This window comes from Aquila chrysaetos, chromosome Z (assembly GCF_900496995.4).
Source record: "Aquila chrysaetos chrysaetos chromosome Z, bAquChr1.4, whole genome shotgun sequence".
Lineage (NCBI taxonomy): Eukaryota > Metazoa > Chordata > Aves > Accipitriformes > Accipitridae > Aquila > Aquila chrysaetos.
This window is the reverse complement of record NC_044030.1, coordinates 23,348,572-23,373,740: the sequence shown is the minus strand read 5'-3', so window position 1 is coordinate 23,373,740 and position 25,169 is coordinate 23,348,572. Positions and strand designations below refer to the sequence as shown.

General features: G+C 40.9%; 2 protein-coding genes across 6 annotated transcripts in view; one reads left to right on the top strand and one right to left on the bottom strand.

Annotated features, from left to right (window-relative positions):
- DCP2 (decapping mRNA 2) overlaps positions 1-7,452 on the top strand; it is a 33,481-nt gene extending 26,029 nt beyond the window's left edge. The window contains exons 10-11 of one of the 2 annotated variants that reach the window (XM_030005854.2): positions 902-953; positions 1,633-7,452. In XM_030005854.2, the coding sequence (XP_029861714.1) occupies positions 902-953; positions 1,633-1,799 (219 nt within the window). In that variant the 3' untranslated portion in view covers positions 1,800-7,452. The remainder of the gene's footprint in view (positions 1-901; positions 954-1,632) is intronic. The other variant, XM_030005855.2, reaches the window with a different exon arrangement.
- Positions 7,453-7,729: 277 nt separating this feature from the next.
- Positions 7,730-25,169, bottom strand: part of MCC (MCC regulator of WNT signaling pathway) — a 224,389-nt gene continuing 206,949 nt past the window's right edge. For all 4 annotated transcript variants that reach the window (XM_030005850.2, XM_030005851.2, XM_030005852.2 and 1 more), the window contains 4 exons: positions 24,415-24,621; positions 23,350-23,447; positions 12,284-12,406; positions 7,730-11,239 (listed from right to left, as the gene is read on the bottom strand). In XM_030005850.2, the coding sequence (XP_029861710.1) occupies positions 11,059-11,239; positions 12,284-12,406; positions 23,350-23,447; positions 24,415-24,621 (609 nt within the window). In that variant the 3' untranslated portion in view covers positions 7,730-11,058. The remainder of the gene's footprint in view (positions 11,240-12,283; positions 12,407-23,349; positions 23,448-24,414; positions 24,622-25,169) is intronic.

Sequence of the window (25,169 nt, the reverse complement as noted above, 5' to 3'; positions counted from 1 at the left end):
CTTCTCTCTGTTTTTCATGTGAAAGTGCAGAACCATTTACTCCTGTAAAATCCTCAGTATAGCAAGAAATGGTTAGTTGCATTTGGGTCTGAGAGTAGAAAAATGAAAAGTCGAAGAATTGACTGCCCAGAAATTTGACTGTATAGAAAAAACTGTAATGGGAATCTGTAGGATCTTGATGGAAACAAGTAGAACTGTTAATACTCCACAGTTACTTTGTAGGCTTTTTACAGACTTTGTGAAATACTTCTGTGGTATTTCATTTGCATTTTCATGATTGTCAGTCTTTTGAGGTTTAAATATTTCATGTCCCAGTGATAATTTTCTAATACAATTTGGAGGCCAGGGAACTCTTAATTCTCACAGAGTGCAAAGGGCCATACTTTTCTCTGTATTTATACTTACAGCAGCATACCTGGGGCTAAAACTTAACTCTTCCCTGGAGAGTTCTAAGTTTGTGTCTCTAATGCATTTTAATTTAATTGGCAGTAGCAGTGTGTTTGCAAATACATTCCCCTTGCCTTTTGGGACAAGCCGATTGAAGAACGGGCTTATGCATGTGCAACTTTGATTCCACACCATCATATGCAAGACCTTTCCAGCTTAAAACATTTAGAAAGTACTCAAAATTTTTCCCTAAAAGCCCGCATTTTAAAAATTATTTGTTGACTGTTAAAAGGTTGCATGCTTCTGAAAGACTTCTGGACTTGAAGCATGCTTACTAAATAAAATAACATGACAGAATTCATGCTGAATTACAAGTAAAATAATTCACACATCAGGAGGTGTGTCAAAGCAAATACAACCAGCATGCCTTTTAGCTGATGCTTAAGCTATGCCCCTAAGAAATAGAAGCCATTTTTTTATGAATTGGGTAATGTATGGTCATTCTCTTAAACAGAAATGTGAAAAAAGGCTTCATCCAAGAAGACTTCAAGATAACTTTGAAACAGGCAAGTACAGTCTGAATTTTCATCCATTGTCATGCATTACTGGCTGAAGGCACCTGAATAATGGTGGTTGAGGGTCTTTCCTTGTATGCTAACCTACCAAATGTTATAAAGCTGTATTTTCTAAGGCAGTCTGAGGGGTTTGGGGTGGGGGTTTTTGGGGATTAACTTCCTGTGCTGCTTCATGTTGGTTTTGCAGTTGTTCTCCTTAATTAAGACTGTCAGATTATACCAGGTGGCTGAGTAAAAACTAACTGAAAGCTGGTTTAGGAAAATAGCATCTGAGTCAACACAATGCTGGTAACTGAGTGTTGGTTCAAGGCTTTCTGTCCAGCTAGTAATAAGCTGCAGTTGCTGTTGGACTACTCTGGAGAGTGCACACAGTTCTTTACTTACTGCTCAGAAAATCGGCCATATTTCTTTCCTCCTTATTAAGAAATAACTTGCAAAACAGCACCTGTGGGTAAAACTGGCTATTGACAGTGTCTTCGGATTGCTGTGACTTTTGTTCTAGCCACTAGATGACTTCTAAATATGGCTGAGTTACTGTCTTCTGTTTATGACCAGACATACACATTTTGTCATAAATATTAACTGAATATACATTTGAGGTATGGCTTTTTATTGATACTCTTATTGATAACCATCTGTTTAAAATTTTTAATGCTTTTTTCTCTTTAAGCAGATGCAGCATATGACATGTATTGCTTCAGTGAAGACCCACTGCCAGAACATGTAGAGGGACATCCTGTGGCATGGAATGGCCATTACAAATTTGCTTTCTCATCAAGAGCTTTCTTGAGTTTCAAGTTTGACCATGATGCCATAATGAAAAGTTTTGACCTCTGACAGCAAAGTTAATAGGAACAAAAATAAGACTTGCCTGTTGCAATTGAGGGGGTTTCTTATCCAGCCTTACTCTTTCTCAGGAGTTTTTTTGTTTTGTTTTGTTTGTTTTTAAATGCAATGCAGGGACTGACTGGTGGTTTGGAAGGGTTTGTTCTTTTTGCAGTATGGCAGTGGCACAGTCAAGTGTTGCACTTTAAATGCAGTACAGCCTTTTTCCACAAAAGTACCTTTCCAGTGTTCAGTTCACTTGTTCCTAGCTGTGCATTAGAGGGCATTCTTTTTCCTTTGTTTTTTTATTAACTTGCTGTGTGTTTTGTAGAATGTCATTGACTTTTTTTTAACTGTTGGAGTATACCTGCTTGCTAAACTTCAACTGCTCTGATGTAAATTATTGGACTTGTTAGTCATTATTGCATAGTACATTGCAATATTACAGCAGTGGCAATGAAACTGATACTCAGAGGACTCCTCTGTCCTAGTGATTTTGAAACCAAGTTGCACATTTCAAACCGAGCCTCAGCCTGTCATCCTTTGTGTGTCCTGGTTGCTTCCCCAAAATACCTTCCCTCCTTCACACTGAAAGTTTCTGTTGGCTGGCGATCAGTAGTACTTGGAGTCAAATCTCTAGCATGTTGACTTCTTGTACCCACTCTGCCTCTGTCTTCAGTAAGGATACACAAACTGGGTAGAACTTAGCCATTCAAAGTGTCTAGCTCGAACTCTTATGCAGTGTCCCCAGCTGCATAAGAAGTTGCAAAGTTTTGTGTTAGCCCAGTTGCAGCTGCTTTCAGAAAGGAAAAGCTTAAACTTGTCTGTGAGAGGTTACTCGTGTAGAATTTATACTGAATGTAAATAGGCCTCTAGATCTCGCTGAGGAGGAAGGCAGGTGCATGGATAATAGAGTCATTGTGTGACACTAAACGGCTTAATCAGGCTTGCAATAACTATTCTAAGGGTGTCCAGTATTGTATTCTGTGCTGTTGTCCTCAAATCTCTTGTGTAGTGTATGCTCTGTATATATCCAGTAGTACTGAATTGCACTTGCAGTTAGCATTTAAATGATGTAGCCTCAGTTGTTTTCAGCTACAATGCTTTCTTAGTAAAAATATCAAAAATTGGGGGGGGGCAGGGGGGAAAAACAGTAAGAGTTGAGGTGACGAACTGTTAAATCACCTTCATGTTTCACATTAAGGGGTTTTGAACACGTGCTTTGCAGTTAAGAGAAATGCACTGAAATAACTTGTCACAGCAGCTTGTGGCAGCAAGCATGTTGTCCCATTTAAAAATGGATTTTTCTCTAAAATAAAGGTAATTGGTAATTTCATAGGTTGAATGAACTATGCCCTTGTCTCATCACAGTGTATGCTCATGCACTGGGTCTTTATGCAACTCGTGTCATCCAAAACCAAAATCCTGGTCTTCCTTCAACCACCCTACTTCATCTACCCTACCTGATCTGTTACTTAGTGCTTTTCCTCAGAAATAGCTTTAGAACCATCTCCTGTTTTATTTACCTGTCTGGCACCAGGTAGGGACTATAATGCTGTAATAGTCTTGGTGATGGGAACGCTGGACTTCTTATCAGTCAACAGGAGAAACAGACTGCAGCATTTCCTCCTTCTGGAGGGCAAGAGTCCTGAGGGCCTTGTCTTTCAAGACCAAATTGTGAAATAGCTCTACCTAGCTTTGTCTCACTTTGTTTTAAAAAAAAAAAAAAAAAAAAAAGTATCCAAAGGCTGTTCAAAACAGTAAATGGTGAAGAACAGTAATTGAGAAGGTGGGATAATGCTGGAGGAGGTTATGTTACTCAGCTTCAGGTGAAAACTAATCTTTAGTTACTTCTTTAGTTTAAGTAGTTGATTTCCCAGCAAAAGTGCCTTTACTCATGGTGAGGCAGAATCTTCTATTTGGATCTTGAGGCTGCTACTGCCGGTGGAGTTAACAAGACTCTCCTAAGGCATGATTAAATACCAGGCTGTGGAAATCTTTAAGTTGATGTTTCAAATAAATTACAGTTGTATTTCATCTAATGCTCTGTGAAATAAGGGGGATATTGATGAAACAGTGAACTTGCAGCTTCTGTCAACTGTTTGGGAAATCATGTCCCAGACAGAGGAAGTCTTTAGAATGAAGCAAGTGTGTCCTATGAACAGGAGGTGCTAGCTGCCCTCTGTATTCACTGGGTCATTTTTTTCTTCTTAGTGAAAGGTTGGTTCAGTGTTAAGAGAAATTGGTTCCTTCATTAAGCAACCCAAAATGGGGCTTATACATATGTCATGATTTTAGTAAACCTAGCCTTAATGTGAGTTGCAAATAAATGTGATAAATATGCAATAACTTACTTCTATGTATAAGGGTACTGTTTCTTGTAGTAGCATTGCTTTCTGCTTTCTCAGTAAGGTTTCTAAAACAATGTACGTGTGGTGGCATGTGATCTATCTACCTTATGGGTTCCACCGTGCCCTGCACTGTGAACATTTTGAATCGTTTACTATTGTTTATGTTCTTATTTCACCATTCTTTTATAATTAAGTATATTTCTAAGTTTAGAAATACAGTTTACATTATCTTCTGTAAAACAGTGAAGAAATAACAAGTGAGATACAGAATTTAGTTCCTTGAATTTTTATTTTATGGGAGCTAGACACAGAGAAACAAGTAACTGTTTGCATGTCAGACTCAAGAGCTGATGTTAAGATACTTGAAAAACAAACATTGCTCAATTTGAGAATGCTTGCCTGTAAGGGGTTATTCAGATTATGAATGGTCATTCAATGTTCTTGAAATTTAAGAACTCACGGAATAAATGAACATTTAACAAAGAAACCTACAAATATCTGGGTGCTGGGAATCTAGTACTAGTCTGCAGTTTCTAGTACTACATAAACTCCCTGCTTTAGTGTGAAATTTTTAGTATCTCTCCTTCACAGAATGCTCTGAACTTTGAATTCTGAAGAGTGATCTGCCTAACTGAATGGCATATGTTCTGTGCTGAAATGCTATTAACATCAACTCCTTGTACATGCATGCTTTTCAAAGTAGCTGTGTCTTACATAGTTTGAAGTCTGGAAATGGTACTGGGAAGAAGAGGGGAAATAGCTTCATTTATTGCACAATCAAAGTATTTTCTTTAACACAATATAAGTTGTTTAGACAAACCTTGCATAAATAGTTTCTAACAAAATTTTGGGCCTAGTGACTGTTCCAGGCTTCTGTGCTGTGCTCCAGCCTTCCTGATTTAATTTGGTGATTTGAGAACAATATTTACTGTGTTTTTCCTTCACATACCTTTCTAGGTGTTCCTTTCTAAAACAAGGCAGGCTTTGCGTCTGGCTATTCCTAACAGACTTGCTCTCAGATTGTAATTTCAGATACAAAATTATTTTTTTCCGATTTTTACTTTCTGTAGTAGAGTTGCTTTTGTTGATTTGCAGTTTATAGCAGCACTCATGTCATTCTGGTATGAAAAGCAAGAGTCTACATGAAGAATCCAAGCTCTGATATCCTCTGGTGCAAGACAGCACTGCTGCTCCACGGGTGACTGGCTGTCCAGTTGTTGGGTCAGTGGGCTGTTTAATCCTCAGCTATCCGTTTTTTATAAATTCTGAGCAAGAGAGTTTTTTCCAGAGGTAAAGTCAGGTGCCTTCATCTTTTAAATCAGAAGTTATACTCAAAATGTGTTAGGAAGCTCAAAATTATTGAGAACTGGTAGAATAGCCTCTCTTGTTGATTTAAATCAGCTTATTTACAGAAATTGTCTTGCACTGTAAATGTTAGATAATCTGGTGCTTATATATGACTTCATAATTTCAGATTGTTTTTGTTATTGCAGTGTTGAAGCTTTTGAAGCAACCAAAATTATTAAGATATGGTCAATTTCTACAGACTAACTGAAGGTGCTTTTACAGTAAATTAGGCTTGGAAATGTCACTACTCTTGCATAATAGGTTTTTGTTCTTATGCATTTATAGCAATAGTGTAGTTCAAGAATGAAAGTAGGCTAAATGCTAGTATTTGCACTGTTCTTAATCCTGTATATAAGCACTGATAGATGCAGTAGGATTTGTGCTGTGTGTGCATTTCACAGTAGATCATGAACTTAAAAGGAAGACAACATATGTAGCAATTACGTTGGCCATATTCAAGATCATACAAGAGGAATTATTCTGGTTTAGTAATCATCAAAATTTCACAGGGTACAGAATGTTTAAATTTGAATAGGTCCACTATGAAATTTATTGAAAACACTGAGTATTTTGTCATTGTTAAGCATTTATATTGTTGATCAGAAGAACTAGCTTCTAGTTTCGATTATGGGTTACAGTTCAGTGCCTTTAAGAAAATGATTACAGCTCATGGAGCATTAATCATTTTAAAACAAGGCACTTACAGCTTTTTTAAGAATATAGATCCTGCAAACTCAGTTCTCTACAACACACTTTCCACTGTGAGAAAAAAACTTACTTTGCAAATTTTTTTAAGCATGTTTAAGCAAAATTACTAAACTAGGGAGATGAACCATTTGTATCTTGCTGGTTGGGTATGTATTTTTGTTATGCAGGAAAAGTATGCAAAACTGCATGATTAAGAGCTCTCGGCAAATACTTCTCAAGCCTATACTTAAAACAGGATCCTTAAGTAACTTTACTATGTCTGCATGGCACTGCAGTATATGGAAGCTGTAGTTCAGCCCTGAGAAGCAGTTTAGCTGGGTTTGCAAGGCACTTTAACATTAAAAAGCAAAACAGACTCCACAGAAGAAGGTGGGTTCATTAGTTTTGGCATAATGCTAGATTTCTGTAGGTGTTCCAGGACCCAGGCTGACTCAGGTATTGCTGCCCAAAGATAACACTTTTCTGTGCAGCATTGCATGCCTCGCAGAAAATAGGGAGCCAGTTTTCTATTATATGGCTCATGCATGAAGGGTTATGTCTTCCTCCTGTTTGTTTAAAGCTCAAGAACTTGGTCTGTTTTCCTCACTGGTATGTAAGTGGCATATCGGTGCTAATTAAGCAGGAAGTATGTACAGCTAATAGGGTTAAAACCATGTAAAGTTACAGATTTTGTTCAATTTCCATTATGTTATCTTGAAGAAAGTTTGCATTGGTCAGCTCTTCAATTTTAGTAAATAAAATCTGTAACTACCTGTAACATGCTGTACTGATGATTGTGATTTTGTTATTCACTGATGCAGAAACTGAAGCACACCATTTAAGAGGCTATGACTAAACTGACTATCTTCTATACTGTAATTTTTCTCTGTAAAATTAAATGACTTGTGTATAAACTTACTGAAGTACTGAAGTATGAATATAAGCATTGCTGATCAGTGTGAAATGTAAAGCCTGTGCTGTGGGTACAGGTTATTCATTCACTGTAGAATGTTTAAATGTTGCCTTAAGCCAATCAGCAGCACTGATTATATATAGTTCCAGGAACAGAAGTATTATTTTTTCAAGTCAATTGTAAAGGTGGACAAGGGGCCCATTGAACACAATGGAAAGCAAAAAAATTTTTTCTAAAAGGTGTTAGATGTACTGGAGAAAGGAAGTATGTGAACTTCAATCAGTGCTCTTGAAGTATTTATGAAATAGCATTTTTTCTTTTTTTTTGTCCATGTAACTTCTTATTAAAAGAACTGGATGTGTGGAAACGGTTTCATATGTGCCCTTCCATTTCTATAAAGTGCTCGCTGAAGCTGTAGAGGGTTTGTGGCAAGTACTAATGTTCTTGAGCTCAGCTCAAACCTGTCATCAGATCTCCAGTGAGTTCTTACCAACTTTTTATGTCCCTATTATGGGAACTTCCCTGATAGTGTCACACCATCTCCCTCAGTAACTTACCTTGGAGAAAGTCTTTGTGGTACCTTTAAGCAGATCCATTTAACAATAAGATGGCAAGGTATGGTAAAGCAACCACCAAGGCAAAGAAACAGCATTAGAAATTTATTCAGAATATAAGAACATTTGTAAAATAAGTATTATAAATGTCTCTGTATAAATAAATGCAGTTTTTACAATTCTATATCAAATAAACACAAAATAGCTATTTTACAGCAGCTAGGAAACTAAAAAGCAGCAACACATTTAAAGCTTAATTCAGTAATGTGAAAAGTTTCTAAAATTACAATGCATGGTACAGTATTAAAGGAGGAGAAAATCCTAATAAAACCAGTGGAACAATACTGACATTAATGCAAATGTAGTCACATGTGCTTTGCAATAGCTAACAGTACATTCAAGCTGGTGAAGATTTATACATTTGATTAGGAAAAAAAGTACTTTTTTTCTGAACACACTGTGAAAGACAAAGTTTCATGCACTCTGATGACTTAGAAAAGAAAAAAACCACCCTAAGATTAATTAACAAGTGAACAACTTGGGTTCTTTGGCAAGAACCACCTCTTTTTCTTGCTTTGCAAATGTACTGTTTCTGCAACAAGTGAGTTAGATTGCTGTGATTCAAGGTGATTTGCGCACTTGTCTATAGGCTGGTGTGCTGGTATTTCAAACAGTTGCATAAAAGGAGGTGATTTTTTGGTATTTATCCTCAGGGTTGGTGCCATTTTAACAGGTACACTGGAACTGCAGCTAATTGTTAATATTAAACAGTTTTCACAGTAAGAGTAAACCTTTTGCCACTTCCCATTAGTCTTTTCCAGTATGCCAACAAATGAAGCAGTAGCTGCTTGTTTAGGCAAAATAACTGGTGGTCTGGTGAACTATAGCTACTGCTGAGGCTGTATGATGATACCAGTCTAGATTTTTCATCTACAAGCCCTATGGGAAGAGAGGGGGAGTGGCTTACATTTACTGATGATTTATAATTTATTCTAAAACACTTTTAGAGCACAGTTGCCAGGGAACATATGCAGTAGATGTAGTAAAACAGCATTCAGTTTATGCAGAATCAGCAACTCGTTAGGCCTGAAAAAGGCACAGAGGGACACTGCAGCTTTTTATGCCTCTAAACCCAGGTGCATTTTATGCTTTCTTAATTTGTAGCTTTCCTTTGAAGACAGGTTTCAATTAAAATGCTTTAAGCTTCATTGTATTATGTTCAGCAGCTTCTCTAGCTACCAAGAAATAGAAAAAAATGAACACAAGAGGAATGCCAGTGCAGCAGTGGTTTCTAGTCACCTTAAGCAAAAGGTATTTCACACGGAGAGTTTGAGATGACCTCAAGTTACATGGGTGTTTCAGATGCAAGAAGGCAAACCTGCAACTGCATTTTTGCCACAGTACAAAGTGGATAATTTTCTTTGTGTTTCTTCAGAAACAAGTGTGACCAGCTGTGAAGCTTACAGCACAACCCCACATTCCTGTTGGTGAGAAATTTGGTGGCCAGAAAAGGGAAACACCATAGGCAGATACTTGGCAAAACCATAAAGACCGTAAGAAATCAGTGTGCCTGCTCCCTCAACAGATTGGTTTGCAAAAACTTCCATTTGCATTATAAATTAAGAACTGCAATTATTTTGAGAAAGAGGACTGATCAAAACTAATCCCAGGGCATCACTACCTACAACTTAATTTTGAAATCAGCATTGTTTTCATTTGCTATTGCAATCAATCACTTATGATGTTGGCTTTGGAGCTGATGTATCAGACTCCAGAGTAGGAATCACTACCCTAAGAAAGAAGAAAACAGCAGCTACAGTGATAAGAGATGTCATGAACACCAACTGCTACAGTTTCAGATGTAACCAAGACTTAACAGTAATGCCATATTCTGAACACAAATTCCCACAACACTTTTGGCTGCCTGGCCTAACCCAAGAGTAGACAAAAACGGTTCAAGTCCTCTAAAAATATTTCCTTAGTAGTAGTAATTGGAGGAATAAATGAGAGAAGTTATCCTAATTCTAAATACACTAATAAAACTTGAGGTGCAACACAACAGGTAAAGCAAAAAGGATAAACAACTCCTGAAATCAGATTCACTTGAAAACAGAGCCTAAAAAATACAGATTAGAGGTGTAACATAGTAACAGGCTAATGAAGTTAATGGACTCTAATTTGGCATGTTAAAACAAACGTGGAAGCTTTTTACACAGTCACAAAGAAGCAAATTCTGAATGAAAGGTGCTATGGCAGACTCCTGTATTTTGCTCCCTAGAGAAATCAGCTTGATTGCCATGCTTTGCTTAGTGTTCATTACCGTAATAGGCCAACATTTTCAATTTATTCAGTTTGATAATACAGTAACATGATGTGACTTAAAAGAAGAGAATGTTAGCAGTAACGAAAACTAACCTAAGAAGCCGTATGAAGACTTCACCATTCACATTCTGTTTGTGGCTGTATATCCATACACCTACACATTTATAGTTTTGTGCCTATGTATTCAATATTAAATAGGTACATTTCTAGTAAGTACCTTTTTTGGTCAAAACAAGTATAAAAAGAAGACAGTCTACCTCTCGATCACAGCCATAATAAGCACTACACATATGACAAAAATGGCCCAGCTTCTTAAAGAAAACCTTGGCTATAATGTATTAACAAGAAAAACAAACTGTTTCACAACATAATTGCAAACACCATGCAATATAAATGCCAGGAGGTCTCCTGTAACTTCTTACCCAACCTTGGCACAATCTATCTGGCATGGTGAAACTCACAGCCTTTAGTCCTCTTACAAACTGTAAGAAATACACCGTTACTGTAGTTTTCAGACACGCAACTAGGGTTTCTTGGTTTTTTTCCCAAATCAACAGGAGTTTTCCTACCTGATCTGCACTGTGAGTGACAGTACTGCAAGTACGGTGCAAAAAATCAAGCAAGCCTATCATCTCCCCACTCTGCAGCTGCCTATACAGTTGATTTAACTACAGCAGCAAGTCTTGAGGGTACAATACAGAGCTGTGTGCAGAGGGAGCTCAGGGATGGGGAAAACTCTCAAATTATCTCCAGACTGCCCAAATTAAACCCTCTTAACATGAATTATTTTGCTATATGACACTCACCCATGGGACAAACATAAAATTTAATAGAAGCTGTATGAATATAGACATAATGACACAGACAACGTACATAATTATAGCATGATAATTCAGGCACTGCCATTTTACATTATGAAACAGTCCTTAAGGTTAACACTTACATTATCCCCATGGCACCTCTCTGGGATCCCAGAGAAGGTGCTTAATTATGTCAGCGTTGACAGTCAGAGCTTTTAGTGTTTGAAGCTACCTAAAAGTCAGCCTCCAAAAGAAAGAAATTTGTAATGGCACTAAGCATCTTTGAAAGAGATGCATTTAAAGTGAAGTTTCATTGGTGTGTGGTCTAGAGTTCTCCTCTTCTAATAAAGCTATTCTTTGTTTGAGCATCCTTACTTGTGTTTCATGTCTCTCCACCATGGCCATCATTTGCGATTCCAGTTTCTTCAGCTTATTTTGATGCTTCTTCTTTGCTTTTTCATAAGCTGCTACCAAGTTGCTGTTAGAAATACAAGGCAACACAAGGTCATTCAAAAAGGCTTGTTCATAGCAGGTAAGTGCTACAAAAATCCACCCCAAACCCCCACCTTCAGGCCACTCCAAAATTTGGGTACCGATCATCTTCCTAAAATGTACTAGTACTTTAAAACGCCTTAGATCCAAACCTCATTGATCCAAACCCAGATCAATGCTAATCTCTGTATCTTTTCTGGGGCAAGTACACACCTTTACCAGTAAACTGGTTACTGAAAACATTTTTAAACATGGTTCAAAGAACCAGCTAGACAGAGGTTGCTGATGATGACCTCGCAAAGCACTGTTTGTGAGTCGGTACCACAACATTGAACGTGTAATGATTTACAAAAACATGGCACAGCCAGAATCTGCTTACAAAATCCAGCACTGATTTTGCATTTTCCATTTAAAAAAAAAAGTTATATTTGGAGGATAGCATCTTCCGCTAATTTGTCAGCTGCTAAGTATCTTCTGTGCCTCCACCCTGACTCAGAAGGAAAGCTTGAGATGGGTACTCTTCCTCACCACAAGGGCTTTCAAGTATAATTTATTAATGAAAACTACATTGTGAGCAATAGGTTCCTTGCAGCATGGGCAGCTACAGTCCTCCATACTCTCAGTCTACCCGAACACAGTGCCAGAAAAATCTACGTAGAGTGAGCAATAAAATTTAAGCGTGATTATCGAAGGCAGTTGATTAATAAAGAGGCTGGAGCCAAAGAAAAGGGAGCAATTTTAAACAACATTCATAAATCTGGCTAAGTGGAGGGTTTTGTTTGTTTCAGTAAGAATGCGTTTACTAGTAACTCAGTTAAGATTAACCTATTTCCCCCACTCTTTTCTTAGCTGTGTAATTTTCAGTGTCCTACATGGGAGGTTTGCACTTCCCCCATCTCTAACTATAACCTTGAAGAGTCAACGCATGTGAATGCAAGGATCCAGAAATGGCTCATTCCGGTAGGGGGAGGATTACTGGGACACGGCAAAAAAAATCAATGGTGCAGCCATCTGCTGGTAGATCCTTTACCTGTTTGCCCTTTTAAGGTCATTAACAAATTCTGCAGACTGCTGATGTCTGATTTCACTGCTCTTCGTGAGTCTCTCCAAAGCACTCACTAACTCTTGCACTCTAGCTTTCAGTTTCTTCTCCCTGGATCAGGAGAAAAGGAGGGAGAAAACTATTTTCAAAACAGAAATAACACTTCAGCTTGCAAGTGCATGATGGTTGTCCTTTGCTGGGTTGACAGGCTGAAAATATTTTCCTTACTACCACTTGGGTAATACAGGAGGTAGTTCCTACATTAAACTTTTCCACAGATTGATTTTTATAATATTCACCATTTTAGAATATAGGATCAGAGATGCAACAGACAGAAAACTAAACAAACTTCTCTGGTGGATCATGGTCTTGTATGAATCACACTAAGAAATAATCACAAAGATACATAAATAAAAATTTAAGAATAACCTGGCACGTACCACCTACTGTGTCTTGAATGAGATAGCAAAGAAAACTACCAAGGGAAATCAAACATCATGGTAACGATATAGGAATTTTAATTAAAAATAGCATACCAGGATTACTCTTAAGGAGCAATCAGCAAGGCCAGTCCATGTGCCAGCAGGAAACAGAAAAAGTTAAGAACAAGAGAGGAGAGTGCAGACAGGAAAGGGCAAGCACAAGAAATACAGAAGAGAGAGCACAGGCATTTTCTGTTATGAGGTACTCTTCTTCTTTCAAATAAGCCACAGTAGTGAGGTTTAAAATGCCAATTATGAACCAAAAACTAATTACATGAAGCGTGCCAAAATGGAAGTATGGTACCTTATAATTATTTTTACATTACAAATATCTCTGTGAGGGAAAGAAAAAGTGAACAAGGCAGAAGTTCTGTGGAGGAGTAAGCATTACAGCTTGGGGTTCAAGCTGGCTTTAAAAAGTGCTTCCAGCACAGGCGAGCGTGTTTCATGAGGGGGGGTGCTTCTTCCCGGGGAGCTCCCTGCTGCAGAGGCAATGGCTGCCCACAGCCTGCTCCTGTACAGACATGGGACTGTCCCACCTCTTGTGCAAGGGTGCTGATGTGGAGACCCAGGAGCCTTTCTCTGTGACCCATCCTCATAGCACAGACAGCCCAGAGAAAAACATTAGATTTGAAAATAAAAACAAGGGGATAAGAACGATGTAGAGCTGGGCTAAACCGGGACAAAGTTAGATTTTCCAGTGTCAAACGTTACACTTGGGACCTTTGCATGTATGAAGACATTTGTCTGTGCTTTGCTGCCTAGAACCACTTTGCAGTGATTTGCCTTTCCCTCCTGCTTTTGTTGCAGTGCTGCTGAGTAGACTGGATTTCGTCTCAGTAACAAGACTACCACTAGCTCCCACATAAGCCCACTGAGCCTCAGGGGAATAGAATACCCTGAAGTTTGTGTAAGCTTCCCCAGCTCTGCACAGACAACACGGATGCTCCTTGAAACCTAGCTCACAAGCCTGCAGTTCCGAGGCTGGCCCGGCAACGGCAGCATTTTATAACTAGAGGCAAGGACAGCATATGTGGCATGTTCCACTGTGCCCGGCTTCAGCAACAGAAGGGCTTTCACAAAGTCAGCCAGGGAAATATTCCAAGTTAGCAGTTTATCCCAACACACTGCAGACACTGGTTTACTGGCCAAATTAAAGAGGACATAAGAGGGGCCTTGTTGATGAAGAATCATCAGTATTCTTTATGTGTCCTTTCATTGAAGTAACATACGCAGAGTTTTCAAATTACACAATCTTTTCCCCCAGCAGTCAGAAAGACTCAGCACAGTCTACAGTCAAAATCTGTGTTCTGCACAGAAAACAGGAACACCACCCCCCCAAAAAATCTACTTTTTTTTTTTTTTTTTTACTTGCAATAGAAGATAAATAAGAACAGATCAGGCCTGGCAGAGGCCAGACCTACTACCTAACATGTGTGTGGCACTACTAATATGACAGAACAGAGTAGGGTAATTTGGTGCTTGTCTGCTCCAGAGGACGCCACAGCCAGAGGCTCTGGGAAGGCTCGGTAGCACCGTGCCCAGCACTGCGACCTAGTGTGAACAGCAAGTCCAGTGGAATAAACATTCACAGTATTTGGATGGGGAGAGAAAACAAAATCACGTGAGGCTGATTTAACATTACATGCACGAAAAGGTATAGCTGGGAAAACACTGTACACAGTCCCATGGGGAAGAACCCTGTGGAGCCACAGGTTTACTGCAGCTGAAGTCCTTAACACACTTGCTCTAACAAAAGCGGCATGGAAAAGAAACCCAGTGGAAAGACTTGGAGGAACTTGTCATGCATGGTAAAGCTTGGTTGCTATGGCGACTGTTACCTGATAAAACTATTATATCACCTTTTGTCTGGTTTTGCACTCACACCTTGCAACCAGTCATGTTCAGTCCGAACTCAGCTAAACATCAAGAGGTATTTCTTTACGTTTGGCCTGTAACATCCTTGTCTTGCTGCTTGCCAAAGATACAGAGCCAGTGGAGTGGTAAGCACCCTGGGCCTCCACAGGCTAGCTCAACAACTTTCAGACGCTAATTCTGAACCACCTAGCTAAATAGTTAACAGTGGGCAATCCTTCAAATCTAGACGCCTCAAATTTACATTCATACTAGTAAAACACATGTATTCCCTGAGCACTGATCCACAAGAGTTCTCTTGGCTTTTCTTCATGTCTTGAAGTCAGTGAAAACAGCACTAGCTAGTGCCTACTCCCACTTTAATCGCAGGGAAAGCAACGGGCAGTTTGATTGCATGTGCTGAAACGTCCCACAATCTTACAGAAACAACACATTGGGATCTACTTCTACACTTACTGTTCCCGATTTAAAACATGCCTATCTAAATATCTTCACTTCAAGTGGCATTTCATAGACAAGCAACAGCTGAGTAGACAGACACAGCAGCGACAGTAAAGGCACAGTAAATATCTTGCTTTAGTCTGGGAAATGGAGATGCATATAGACTTGGTTAATGACTATTACATGCAAAAAACATGTAAGGTTTTCCCTGGAGTGCTGCACCTTCTATTTTAGTAGCAGATGAGAGACCTCAGAGCTGTACCTTACTGGCTGGCCAGCAAATGCTCTTATCCCTTTGTAAAAATCCCATGCCTCATAATGCTAAATCTTCCTACTTCTCTCCATTTCTATCACTAATTACCTCAGTTTGGACAGAAAAAATTGTCCTTATCTGTGTCTCTCCAAAACTGATTGCTTAGTTGGGCAGTGAATGGGAGTGATAATGAATCCTGAGGTGCTATTTGTATTCCTTTAATGCATTACAGGGTTAGCTGTCTTTATGGGATTTCTAGCACCACTTCGCTTTCCTGATTGCTATTATAAATCAGCAGGATATGAAGAATCAGCCACTACAGGCGTAATAAGACAGAATATTTTAAAACAATAGTCCTGGTCATATGCAGCATTTTTCCAGGATGAGAACGTGTCACAGCTGCGAACCAGGGATGGAACTGCATTTGATGCGACAACCACAGGAAATCCTCCTGATAGGGACCGTCGTATGGCTGTGACACAGCCTTCTGCTGCTGGACGGTCTTCCAGAGTCTGAAGAGCAAACTTGCACAGAAGCTTACATGCCAAACTCACACTGCTATTGTGCCCCATTGCTGTAATATGGACCAGTATAGATCCTGAGAAAGCATTTATGTGTGTATTTTGATGGGAAGAGGGAAGCAGAAGCAAGTATTTTTACGAGAACACAGTTTCTGTGAGCCCCAAGTCACAAGTCAATTAGGCCGCAGAAGTCAGCCCAGCTTTTGCTCCCAACAGCTCCTCTTCCAACTGGCTACTGCTGCTGGAGCTGCGGAAAACACAGCCGCCGCACCTCGTGCACACCGAGAAAATGAGCATGTATTCTCAGAAGGGGGAACAAGCTTATGATCTAAGGGCACGGTTCGCTTCCTACACAAGGGCTCTCTGCTCTGGGGCACTTGAGAAGTCAGCTGCGAAAATCCCTGACTGCTCCCTTTGCAAGGAAAAGCTCAGAATAAGTGTATTTGGAGGCCTACAGCCTACTCCAACATCTGCTAAACCCACTATTTTCAGTGAAATGCCTAATATGCCAGTAACAAAGGCTTTTGTTTTGTATTTTCACAATCAAAACACTCAGTGGGCAGTCGCTAAGTGGTTTTCAAGGGCTTTTTGTTTCAGACTTACAGGATGGTTTGAATAGGAAGGCAAGCGGACAGGGCCTAATGTTTTCTCTGGTCTGAAGGCTACTGCTGCAGAGCGCAGGGAATTCTGCCAGAGCCGTAAAGGAAACTGTCTAACATCGGGTACACTTCTGCAGTTTCTGTCAATTTCGCCTCTGCACAATGACACCATGTTTGGCCCAGAATAATGTAAGCAAGATCTTGCGCACCTTATATTTTCCCTCCTGTCTGGGCTTTTCCAGACATGTTCAGGTTTCATATGCCAGAAATCTTCCCAGGCAGATTTTCTGCCCTTGCTCATTTCATTGAGAATTCCCCAGTGCTGCAAACAAGGAGCTGCTCTTCCCTGGCGCACACAAAGGTGATTTTTCTGTCCCTGGCCTGGAGGGTACCCAGCTAACTCCCCGCCTTGTGAAAGCACAGGCCATCACCCCTCTGCCCTGGGGTCAAGAGCACCCACAGCTCTTGCCAAATTTGGAGCGAAAGAGGAGTAATGAGGTCTCTCCAAATCAGGAGGCAAAGTTTCCCACAGCCGGGCAGAGGAGTCAGGGGCCTTTGGGGGCTGATTATCCTACGTCTTGCCGTCCCTAGGAACATCCTTTTACCCACCCAGGGAGCACTGCCTGCTACAAGCAGACCCCTTTCAAAGTCTGGCTCCCCTGTTGGAGCGGCACCATTAGCTTCAGCCCAGCATCGGCTCCCGAGCTTCACATGCACAAAGCCCTGGTGCAGCAGCCAGGGGGGCAGAGGCCCGAGGTTTCCCGGGTGTAGGTACCTGTGCAGGCTGGCCAGCCCCCGGGCACATGGGGTCTGGGGAGGGGAGGGAGGAGAAGCACCTCCTGCATGGCCCCTAGCTTTCTGCATGGTCCCTGCTTTGAAGATGAAGCACACACCTTCCATCCCACCCTTTGCTCCTAGTCCCTTTCCTAATATCCTCCTGTTAATTTTAAGCCTGGCATGTTCCCTCACTCCCCTCTCTGCGTTTTCCCGTTCCAGCTGAACAGGGTGACACATGGTTGTTTTTTCTAGGCATTTGACTCCTCTTCTCTCAGGACGTACCAGCTGGACATTTAAAAGGAATGCAGATAAATTCTTTTTTCATCAGCAGTTTAAACTAACCTCTTAACATCAGACTGGCATACAGAATCCCCAAGCCAATTCGAATGCATGCCTGCCTCACTGGACTGGGTTGGCCTGCTAAGGAAAACAACTAATATATAATAGAACTTTTTCCAAAAGGCAACAAAACAACACTTGGCAAATGCCAAATGAGTCTTAAAATCACCCTCTTCAAATGCCTCGTCTTCCTGTCTCACCTCCTCAGGCATCAGTGGGCTTAAGAATACCTGTGCTGCCTGCTACCTGTGCAAAGGTAGCCCTTTCTGATCACAGAGAAGACAGAGAGTGCTTTAAAAAGTGCTTTGCTGGTGTTAAGATACTGTACTGTTTTTTTTGCTGATTGTCAGATGCTTAGAGCAGATCTCAAAAACCAGACAGTACCACAGGCATGTGTTACCCCACCGGCAGTGGGGAGACAGGCCAGGTGTGGTCCTGGAAACAACAGACTGGCAGCAAAAAGGGAGCACAGGCCTGGAGGGAGGCAGCAGCATGCCTGCCGCACTCACGGCTCAAACCTCCCAACCAGCTTTGCCAGCCCAGCCTGGAAGCTCTCCAAACCTGGAGCTATTTGGAGCTCCCTGTGATGATTATATCCAAGTGCACAGCAGCTCAGCAATCCATGCAGTGGTAAGGAGAACTACTTATTCCATGTCAAAATTGGAGGAGAAGAAAAATGACAGTTATCTGTGATGCATGTAGAAAAAATAGCTACCCGAGGCGCTTCTGAGGAATCTGTCCCTTGTATCACCATGAGTCACTTCTGTTCCCGTACGAAGGTTTCTCTCAGTGGGGCTCGTGGTGGTGGGGATTTCCAGAGGCAGGCCATGCCTCCTGAACCCCTCAGGCAGCCAAGGGAAATCACAGCAGGAGACTGCACAGTCATAAAAAAGACAGAGATCCCCGAAATTTGCAAGGACTGCAATCCATGCCAGTCTCTGGCTTTCAAATGTCTCAGAGTTGCGTTATCTCCCCATTTAATGGACGTGATAATGAGAGAACAGAAATAAGCAAATGTAACTGACAAAAAGCAGCCAACAATGCACTGGAAAAACTCATCAGTAGCTCCTGAATACCAGCCCCCACCTCCCTCCCCCCACTTTCATCCAGTGTATGTTCATCCTGTACTTTGGCCAGAGAGAGGATTTTACTGATTCATTCTTAAGAGCCATTTTAAACCTGAATCTTTACAATATGATCTGGTTTAGGTGCTTCTCTTTTCATTTCCAAGACTTAGCCCTACTGACGGTCAAGACAGGCCTGAATTTCAGAGATGCTTCTACCTACTCCTTGATCCTGCTATCATGAAAGTAAGGGTGGCCCTTGAAAACACGCCAAGCTAAGATGTCGTCACATAAAGTTTGTGGAAATTTAAAATAAAGGAGGTGGCTTGATTTATCTCTGGCTGATATCGTTTCAGGAAATAGTCACTGCCATGCATTGGCACAGCTTTCTGTTGAAACAGTTACTCTCTCAAAACAAGCAGTTTTGGCACAACAGAAGGTTGTGGTCTTTGGACACGTATAAGGACTTAAGACTGGCAAAGAACATTACCATGTCTCAAACGACACACAGAAGCTATTGCAATAGCATGAATTTTCTATGTTCTACTAGAAATACCTGCAGTTTCCACTTTCAGAGAGGCAGGACCATAGCTCTGTGCAAAATATACTTTTTGTTAAGAGGAAAAGAAGTTTGCCAGTCCTACTGATTACCACCCTTTTCCCTCTCCATGGCGACTTCTCCATTAGTAGCATCACTTACTAGGTTATCTCTCAGTTCAAAAGTCATCAGATGTGGTAAATATATAGCTGCTTTGTTGTGCTACCAGATGGAAAGTCACCCTTTTGTGAGGGAGATACTGAAACACATCTAGACCGACACAATTCATGTAACCCTGCACAGCCATCAGAGATCATAATTTTGTGCCAACTGATGACCTATCTGAGGTCTGAACAGTCAGTCTAGTTACAAAGTGTTTTGTCTGCCATGGCCCTTACCTAGTATTGTCAGATCCTTCCTGCCTAAATATCCTAATGCTTATAAAGGATTCTCTTAAATACATACACAAAATACAACCCTATGCAGACAGAAAAGCTATCAGCAACTGCAAATACAAGGAGAGACTGCAGGAGGACCTCAACAATCAAAGGATTTCTAATAAGGCCTGGGGAGAGGAAGAAGTTTCAGTCTTGCCAGCTTGGCCATTTCTCACAGAATGAAAGAATTTAGTGGGAAAAAAACATCAGTTGTACCACCATTACTATCACCCTGCTAAAGCAAGAGCACTTCCTGTCTGGCATTATTCTTACTGTCTCCTTCCTACCATCTCTAATGCACTTATAAACTGGTATGTGCCTGCTAAGTTATAAACTCATACAAGTCATCTACGGTGCTCCTTTCCCCTGCTGCAACAGAGCAGAACTCACCAGCAAGGAAGATGTCATTTTAAGGTCTCCCTCAGGGACTGTGTAATGTGCCTGATTTGGGGGTATTCAACCAGATCCTCTCTCATGAAACTGGCCTCTGGCACAATCATTGAGGTATCAGTGCCAGGCCCAGGCCATGAGGCTGCTGGGAATACATTTTTGCCCTCCCAAGAATAAAGTATTTTGTGCCAACAAGCTCATTTATGGATGTGTCAAACTCAAGAAAAAACTCAAGAGGCTTCATGTCCATTGAAATATTCCATCATTCATTCCATCAAGAAAGGAGAGAGGGGAAAACAAAATTGCGAAAGACTATGGCAGAAAGTATTTATGCTTGGCTGGAACAGGATGTGTCTCTAAATTAGTGGCCTTAGCCTGCAATACCAGAAGTTTGGTAACCTAGATGTAACTTTTACAACATGAAACTTGCAGATAATTTACACTTCTCCTAGTTAGCATAGTGGTCATGGAAAAGAAAAGCAACTTCTGTGGAAAGTCCCCAAGATGGCTTTTAATGCTGAACACTGCTACAGGAAGCCCCGAATCCTATTGGAACAAATATGTTATCAAACAATAAATGAAGAATTGCTCCTGCCTTGAATTTCTGCTGACAGGCACTACCAATGACAACTTGGGGAGCTTCAAAACACACTGCTGGATTCCAGATTTATGAGAAAATCACATCTCCAGAGAGAAGACAGGCTACCTCTGTGGATGAGACTGTTCTGCTGCAAAGCCATTTGCAGACTATGAACAAATAAATGCTTCCAAACCACACCAAAATCCAAACCGTAACTGCGTCCTGCTGTTTTATTGGGGTTTCACTCTATTTCAATTAACTGAGAAGAACCTTACAGTTCTGCAGCAACAGAAGGACAGTTAATGGGAAAGCAGCAGAGGGGGGAGCTGCCAGGGCTTTCGTCTCTGTGAAGACAGGATGGGGAGGGGGCAGCAAGCAGGGTTGTTGATTGATATGACATTCTCCAACAAACAGAAAGACCCAAAAGCAAATGGATTTTTGTTCCCATCCTTGCAGCTGCTGTCCCCTGCACCAATGTCTACTGCCTGGAGTAACAACACACAGGTCCAATTGCTGGATGTGTGCACTAACTGCAACCAGCACTGAAATACTCCTGAACGTTAGTATTTAAATATTGCCTCTAGACCACAGATTCAGTGTGTGATATTCACTTGTTTCACATCGCCCTCTTGCCCCCCAGCAAACATGGTTACCGTGCAAAATACTTTTTATTTTGAATTCTGGTCCTACTACTTTGGTGGGTGAGGAGCGTGCTAGTGGCAGTCACCAGGATTGAATGTTTCACTCCTGGTTCACACACAGTGCCAGGACTTGTTTTCCCATACAAGTGGGAATAGCTCTGAGAGACTGGCACATGCTAAGCACAGAGAGTTAAATTCACTTTGTCCCCAGAGATATCACAGTCACTTCAGACCATTGTGCATTGATGTAGCACTTGCAGGGAGGAAAATGCACTTTGATTATTTTTAAAATTCTTTTGTGGATCCACAATGGTATAAATTTCATTGTGATATCTGAGGCTTCATTCATCCAGGCCAGCAGTTAGGAACTGCTGTTATTTTTTAGCATAGCTGTGGCTAAACAGGTTGCAATGAGCTTTCTCTACGTGCTAGACAGACCTTCTACGGACTTTCAGAGAGAAGACTTCAGGATAAGGAGACTAAGCACTCAGCCTGATTTGGCTGGCACACTGATTAGGGAGAAAAATACCCTGTCCACATAGATCACTGCAACTGTGCTTGAGCCCCACTGGCAGTAGCAATCACATTTAGTACAGTCGTATTCCCATTACACAGAGAGTCTTCCCTCCAAAATTTATGTACAGTTTAATCCGATTATTTTTCTTCCCCATTTCTGCCTGACAAACTGTACTTGCTAGGCCCCTGGCTGGAAATCCATGCTAATCAACTTAAGGCCTAGTAGATAGAGCAAAGGTTTTTTCTCTGTGTTGTCAGCAAACCACATTTCATGACTGTACTCAAGCCTCCGCTAACTAAGGTCACTGGCATCTTCTTGAAATCCAGGAGCAAATAACAAGAACAGGAAAAAGCTACAGCTTGAGTGAAGACAGAAAATGCCAGCAAAGCTGCTCACACTGGGACTGGAGTGTGGGGGGTATGGAGGAGGCCAATGGCTCTATGCGATGTTTATGCAAATAACTTTGTTGATGGGTTTTATCCTCCCACACACAAATGACAGTTTTGATTATTCTAACCACAGAATTTTGTTTCCTGCATCAAGCAAACTAAATACTCAGCAACTGCCAGACTATTAAGCAAATGGTATGAGATGTATTGATTCTGCAGTGGTAATGATATTACATTTTTACATAATGCCTTTCAGGCTTAAGTGTCCCTAGGCACACTACAAAGTTGCACCTATGAAAAAAGCACTTCAGGAATGAAACACCACAGCTGCCTAAAAGGATGTTCCACCATTAAAGAGGGTGCAAACACCAGAAAAGGAAAATACACTCTTCCCAGCCAAAACTGTTAGTAGCATTTTGGACAGGTTCTAAATACAATAACCAGATTAGATATAAGATAGCCATGTCTTAGAAAAGGTGGAACAAGTACTGAAGCAACTACTGAAACAGTGAATATCTTTGTAATGAACTTTACCACATAGCTGGTGCAGCAAAAACTGCTGCACAAACAAATACCTAGTTAATATATAACTGTACTGAAAGCTTTGGCTTAAAACCTGGCTGTTGATAAAAGCAGTTTGTCAAGACATCAATTTTCTCTCTTGTTGGAAAGCTAATGCTTGACACAACAATGTCATTTGTTATTGAACTGTGGCTCTACTTACATACTCAGGAGGCAAATGCAGCATCTGAGTCATCAAAATCACTGCAATTCCTACTCCTGTAACTCCTACCCAAGTTCTAATCTGTGACCAGCCTTCTTAACCAAAGATCACACTTCAACTCCTGTCTTCACTAAAGGTTTTCTGCATGCTCTCAAGCAAGTCATGTCACTGTTTTGTGTCTCATATTCTTGCCTGAATATGGACATTCCTGACATTTTCAGGGTTTCTTAGGGATACAGTTAATCTGAATTTTAGAGAACCTCAAGGAGAATGGTGCTCAGCTCCATTCAGCTCCAGGACTCTCATCAGCTGAAGAACAACAGCAAAAGACAGGGGAAGGTTAGAAGAACTTCGATACTTTTCCTTCTCACAGGAAACATCTGTGATGGCTCTTAAAATCACTTGAGGGTAAGAGCGAAGGCTCAGAGCTAAACCGTGCCCTGGACCTACAGAACAAGTCATGTCTTTGGTGAAGGAACCTGCTTACCGCCTGAGTGCATTTGTCAGTTCAGCAGTCAGTTCACTCTCGTCGTACGGTCTCAGCTCAGCTAGTGTTAACGGTGTTGCGGTGCCATCACTGCATTCCTGAGAAATGAGGAAAGGCCATCTAAGTTGAAGTTACTTACCATCTTAACCAGAAAACTCTGAAAACCTCTTAGTTTGCAGCTACTTTTAAAACGGAGGGAAAATAAACATCACAATGTCACAACAACATGGCAGTGTACCAACATACCAAGAAATGGACTAACGGATTAACACTTCACAAATCCTTCTAAATGTTTCCTAAACCACCACAGCTCACTGATCTGCAGAATTCTGCTGTAGTGTGCGTAACTGCTGGTGTCTTATATTACTTTGACACCACACTTGAAACAAAGAAGCACTGGATCAATTCAGATGATGCTTTGCCAGAAACAAATACGGAAGACGCAGTTGATACACTAGCTCTGGATTTTGTTTTTAAAGGTATTACTGAGGTTTTCTGGGGACACAGTACTAAAATAACAGGCCTAAAGTTTTTCTAGGTATCACTATTTCTTCATGCAAATTATTAATGTAAATGGAGAAATTTGTTTATTTTGCATTATACTAAGGAGAGGAGTGTCTTCATTATCAAATAATTACAAACTGTCTGACTGCAATAAAGAGACTGTCATTACAATGCTCTAACTGCTCTGTTTTTTCGTATTTTGTGTTTGGAGTAGGGGGAGGATGGTGTTTTGCTTAGACTCTCTTCCACTGCTTCCAGTGAGTGGCAACAGGCAAGACACAACATGTTCAACCACAGTAGTTTGTATGTTTGGCAAGAATGGCTTTGTTGTACTCCTCCCCAAAATGACAACCTTATTTTAGACCAGACTTAACAGCAATTCTGCAAAGTCCTCATAAGTCACAGCATGGAAAGAACCACCTAAAAACTGGAGAAGAGAGAAAAAGATGTACATATAGACAAAAGAGGAGAATGATTAACATGCTAAAGACTGCTATAGGGAGGGGAGGGATACAATAAATCGTGTTTACACCAATTTTGGAAACTTGTTTCACTCCTGACCTTGCCCAATTTGTCTTTGCTTCCGCTGCTGGTTGAGCTGAGAGACCTCATTCTCTGCTCTTTTTGCTCTTCCACTTCAGACTTCAAGTGCTCAATATGGACGAGGTAGGCCTGCTCCTGGGCCTCTCGAGTGCTCAGTTTCAATTCCAATGCCTTCTTCTCCTTCTCTAGCAGGTAAAGCTGTGCCTTGAGCTCAGCCATCTCCTCCTGTTGAAGAAACATTGTCAGCATGCTGCTTCATGGGACTACATACCTAAAGGAAGACGAGGTTAAACAAGGTTTTCATCCATTATACACAACTGGAGGTTGAAAAAATTGCATCCGCTTATATTCTTCCATAAACATGATCCACAGAAGATGGACACTGGTACTTCACAGAAAGCAGCTCAATTCTGAGAGCTAGTTCTTGTGTGTAATTCTTCTGCCACTCTGATATTTATGACAGGACTGTCAACTCCTGTAACACGACGACTGCTATGTGGGGACAGACCTCTGCTTTAACATCTGCTCTGACAGTGGCTGGGCAGAAGTGTAAGAACAAGGCATAAGTGCAGTGACCCTCCTTTCAGCACTTGCTCCCAGCCTCCCATGAGAAGCAAGCTGATGGGTATCCTGAACCAGAAGGCTCTTTGTGTTTAACAACACTTCAGAAAAGTTTCTTCCACAAAATGTCTAGTTATTTTCTGAACTCAGGAAAACCTAGCATCCACAAAACATTTAAAGAGATAGTCCTAAAACATAATTTACATTATAGG